General features: G+C 48.9%; 1 protein-coding gene across 1 annotated transcript in view; it reads right to left on the reverse strand.

Moving 5' to 3' along the window:
• The window catches only part of Kiaa1755 (KIAA1755 ortholog), a 27,357-nt gene extending 22,909 nt beyond the window's left edge, over positions 1 to 4,448 (reverse strand). Inside the window, exons 1-3 of the mRNA XM_013010703.1 lie at positions 4,432 to 4,448; positions 2,886 to 2,997; positions 1,911 to 2,108 (exon numbers count right to left, since the gene is read on the reverse strand). Coding sequence (XP_012866157.1) covers positions 1,911 to 2,108; positions 2,886 to 2,997; positions 4,432 to 4,448 — 327 coding nt within the window. The remainder of the gene's footprint in view (positions 1 to 1,910; positions 2,109 to 2,885; positions 2,998 to 4,431) is intronic.
• Positions 4,449 to 4,880: the final 432 nt, after the last annotated feature.

Below are 4,880 nucleotides of genomic sequence, written 5' to 3' on the forward strand. Positions count from 1 at the left end.
GTGTGTGTGTGTGTGTGTGTGTGTGTGTGTGTGTGTGAAGCTGGGGGAGAGTGAATCTCCAGAGAGTGACACCAAACTTCCTGCTAAGTAAGCAGATATTTCCTGTGATTATTAATTGATGCCATGGTGAACTCTGACTATATTTTCCCCATAGGGTAAAACCAGCTCCTAACTGCTTTAGAGTTTGGATGCTTTCTATCTGTCATCTTTTGTGAGTCTGTGACACCACCTGCCATCCATCCCTCTGTACATCACAACACAGTCTGCTTGTCGTCACATTCTCATTGAACAAATCAGCTCAGTTATATTGTACAAACAAAGCACTGTACCAGGGCCGGCTGTGCTGGTCATGTTTGTTTGGCACTCACAGTAACTCAGCAGTGTATTCCATGTTGCTGCTACTGTTCTTATTTATGCACCAGGAAGCTGAGGTTTAGAGAGGTGACAGAAATCCCCAAGGGCGCAATGGTGGGCTATGGATTTGAACCTGGGCAGTTGACCCTAGACGCTCTATTAGAAATCCCATGCCACTCCCTTCTACTCTGATGTGGCATGAATTTGCCCTTAATTACAGCCAAATGAAGGTGGCCTATAATTAAAAAATAGAAGCGTGGAAAAGCTGTAACCTTGCTATTGAGAGAAATGAGGCAGGGTACAGTGTAATTGTGGTCTAAATGTCCCAATAAAGGAAGTGGCAGTTGTGTGGCCTGTCAGGAAGAAGAAATATAGATGGGAATAGATCTGCATGGACATATGGCAGCAGGCTACAGATGCTTCTGTGAGAAGCAACTTCTGCAATACCAATTCCTATGCCCTGAGGAGCCTGTGTGCCATGTGGGCATTGTGCTGAGCATATGGAATGGATGATCTCTCTTCCCTTATCTTACTCACCATCTCCATACTGGCTCCTAAATGATGCAGTGCCAGCACTACACTTTGCTCCTCATCTGCTGTATCTCAGACAAGCAATGAGCAACTCAAGAAAGGCTGGTGGGGCCTAAGGACCTCCCTGAGGTTCTCACAGCTGGGGGTGGAGGGATGTTATTAACTGACAGTGTTGCAGGGAATGTTGGATAAACTTGTGAGGGGTGTGGGAAGTTCCTGTACTGGGCATCAGAAGGTTTTAGCTCCTCTCTTTGCTTAAACCAGTCTCATTCTCTGACCATGGAGAACTCAAGCTAGGCCAATCCACCATCTCTTCCTTTGGGCCATCGTGATTGGTCTGGCAATGGGCATGTGACTCAATCAAGTCTGACCAATCAGGATACTTCCTTGAGATTTTTTTTTTCTATCTGTAGTTGCTGGGGAAGAATTCATTTTCCTTTTCAAAGCAGGGAGTCGTTCTAGAGATTCTTCAGGCTCAGTCTTTGGAAACCTGGCCTGGAAGAACTGATCTTCCAGGGCTCTGGTCTGATCTAACTAGGGCTTCTATTATTTATAGCCATTAAGACTTGTCCTACACCTCTTCCTCCCCACTTTGCCCTAGAAGGAGCAAATCTGAACGTCTGAGTTTGAAGGGTGGCCTGTGGTAAGAGTGAGAGTCCTGATTCTTCCATGGCTCCAGGAAAGCTCTGGGACAGTCTCTGCTGTTTCCTTGGATGCTGTCCTACTGTGGCAGCCTGCTGATGGCCACGGGGTCAGTTCCTGGGCAGGCTTCTGGGGCCGTGGGAGCCCCTTGGATGCTTCTCCCTGGAAGCCTTCCTTCCTGCCAGTGCAAGTGCAAACATCATTGATCCCTAGGGGTCAGAGGAGCAAGTGACCCTCTTGTTCCACTTGGAAGGCTGACAGCAGCCCTTGGAAAATCACCCCACACCTTCATGATACACCTAGGCTGTCTCCTTCTCTGCTGGCCTCCAGCCCCTCTCTCTTCTGAGAGTGCTTGTCCCCCACCCGGCACCCTCCCAACTTACACAGGCTGCTTCTCGAACTTGCTCACACAGGCGCTTGGCAGGGATCAGGAAATCCAGGAGGAAGCTCAGCCCATCCCCTCGGAAGTCAGAGTCCAGGAGCCGGAACACCTGACCCAGGACAGTAGGTGCCGTGGCCTCAAAGGGTGGATATAGACCCGCCAAGGCCTGCTGGATGGCTGTGTCCAGGGCTGGGGGCTCCTGTGGGGGAACAGGGGAGGATACAATGCAATAGATGTAGCAATGAAAGGGTACTGACCCCATCCTGTGGCTTTTGTTCTCTTTAAAAAAAGGAAAATCAAGCCAGGTGCTGTTGGCTCACACCTGTAATCCCAGCTACTCAGGAGACTGAGATCTGAGGATTGAGGTTCAAAGCCAGCCTAGGGAGGAAAGTTCATGAGACTCTTAACTCCAATTAACCACTCAAAAGCTGAAAGTGGAGCTGTGGCTCAAGTGGAAGAGTACCAGCCTGGAGTGAAAAAGCTAAGGGACAGCTCAAGCCTTGCATTCAAACACAGCTTGACAGTACACACACACACACACACACACACACACACACACACACACTTAGCATACTTAGTTATACAAGGACTTTCCAGCCCCTGTGAGCTTTCGTGTAAGGCTTTGCTCTCTGATTTCCATTCCTACCCCTCCCCCACCCGCCCCCATCCACTGAACTTGAGAATGTCCACACCTGCGCCTCCCTTGTCCCCATCTCCCCAGCAGCCTCTGCGCATTGCCCCAGCCTCACCCCAACCTCCCTGACTTTTCCGTTTCTACCAGGGTGACAATGGTATCCTGTCACTCACCGCCAGCACCAGCCTGCACTCTCCTCACAGGGCCAGCTCCTTCTTCTTCTAGAACGGGGTCAGCCCTCACCTCTCCCAAGCTCTCTCAGACCTCACACCTGTCTTCTGTGGGCTCAGATGTCCCGCTCTCTCCGCTTCTCTAGTAGCCATGTCATAGAAGGCCCCACACCTGCTGCGGGTCCCTGACAGCCTGCAGGTGTAGCAGGCTCAGAGTTCCGGAAGATGCCCGGGTCTCTTGCGGCAGCCTGCGGGTTGATTTCCCTTGGGCAGATGGATATGAGCTTGTGGGCAGAGTTAAAGGTGGAAGTCTGCTCTCCACATACCAGGCATCTGCTCCCAGGCCCACACGTGGTCTCTGGCACTCCCAAGAATCCTCAGAAGTAGGAGAGTCAGTGCCTGTGGCACCTAGCTACTCAGGAGACTGAGATCTGAAGATCCCAGTTCAAAGCCAGCCTGGGCAGGAAAGTCCTCAGGACTCTTACCTCCAAGTAACCACCAAAAAGCTGGAAGTGGGGGTATGGCTTACGTGGTAGAGAGCAAAAAAGGCCAAGCGAGAGTGCAAGGCCTTGAGTTTCAGCCCCAATACACACACACACACACACACACACACACACTGAGATTTTAGCCCAGCAAGACCTATGGGGCTTCTGATCTGCAGAACTGCAAGATGATAAAGTTGTGTTGCTTTAAGCATCTACATTGGTGGTCATTTGTCACAGCAGCAAGACAAAAGGAACACACAGCTTAACACACCAGGTCCTCTTTCCTATTTGTTCGTCTTGAAGCTGGATTTCAAACTCACACTGCTCCTCTGTCTCCCAAGCTCTGGGATTACAAACATGCATCACCTCACCTGGATTCCTTTGTAAGTATTAAAAAGTACAATGGAAGCCATTCAGGCTGCTCCTGACTGGTGGCAATCTCTAGACACCTGTTGCTGAGGTGCAGCACAGAAAGGGAAGGGAATGCACAAAGACTCAGTGTACACAGAGCTGGCTTAGGAGAATCATTTTTACACACAGAACCCTTGAAAAGAGGGTAACAAAAAGGTAACGAAGCCACAGTGCTCCCCTGCCTCCTGTCTCTGCCATCCCCAGGACTACAGAAGGTGGCGATGGTCAGAGTTTGGCATTGGAAGAGAACACCAAACCAAAAAGTGCTGTCCTGTTCTGCCACCCTGAAAATCCCTCCCCTAGCCCAGTGGGAAAGCATCCCTTCCTGAGCACGCAGCGTTGGCCTGGACGAGCATCGGAGCCCACTTTCTCCCAGAATGCCATCCAAGCCTGTCTTCTGTCTCACTTCTGCAGCTTTGAGCAGGTCCCTTCCCTCTCTGAGCCTTTTCCTCATTTGCAGACCAGGCTGGACTATTTGTTTTGTCTGCAGATTTATTTTTGTTTGGGGTGGAAATCAGAGTTTGAAGTCAAGGGCTGGTGCTTGGCTTTGTATGCTTGTTTGGCCAGTGCTCTATCACTTGTCCCATACTTCTAGCCTGGCTTTTTGCTGGTTATTTTGGAGAATGGTGTCTAGAACTTTTCTGCTCAGGCTGGCCTTGAACTTTGGTCCTGTAGATCTGAGCCTCCTAAGGAAGCTAAGACTATAGATGTGAGCCACCAGTGCTCAGCCTTGTTTGGGGAAATTTGGTCATTTTCTGTCATTTCTGTGGTTTTTAACTTTCCTTTTGGGCACCTGCACTGTTTCTTCTCAAATCCACTCACTTTTTCGCAATGGACATTGTTGAGTTTCTATTGGCTTGCTGATGATGAGAAAGCAGCCGGCCTGCTTGGGTGCAAATGCTATTTCTATCACCTATTTTTTGTTTGTCCCCGCTGATTCCTTCACTCACCATGCCCCACACCTCATGTGTGAAACAGACAGTAATTATACTTAAACAAGATTGAATGAGATTATTACCTGTGTAAATTCTCTGCACAAGACTAGCATTTAGCAGGTGCTCACTAACCAGGAGCCATCTCTGGAATTGGGATTATGGTTATGTGTTGTGGTCATGTTACAATCACAATAATATCACCACTGTATGCGAAAATTAGTCAGCTGGCACAAATAGAAAGCAACTCCAAAACCACATCGATGATGCTTTCATTGGATGGTTTCTATATCATTTATATAAATATACTTATATTTCTTATAGTACAGTTAGTAACTA

Source organism: Dipodomys ordii, unplaced genomic scaffold, assembly GCF_000151885.1.
Source record: "Dipodomys ordii isolate 6190 unplaced genomic scaffold, Dord_2.0 Scaffold13, whole genome shotgun sequence".
Lineage (NCBI taxonomy): Eukaryota > Metazoa > Chordata > Mammalia > Rodentia > Heteromyidae > Dipodomys > Dipodomys ordii.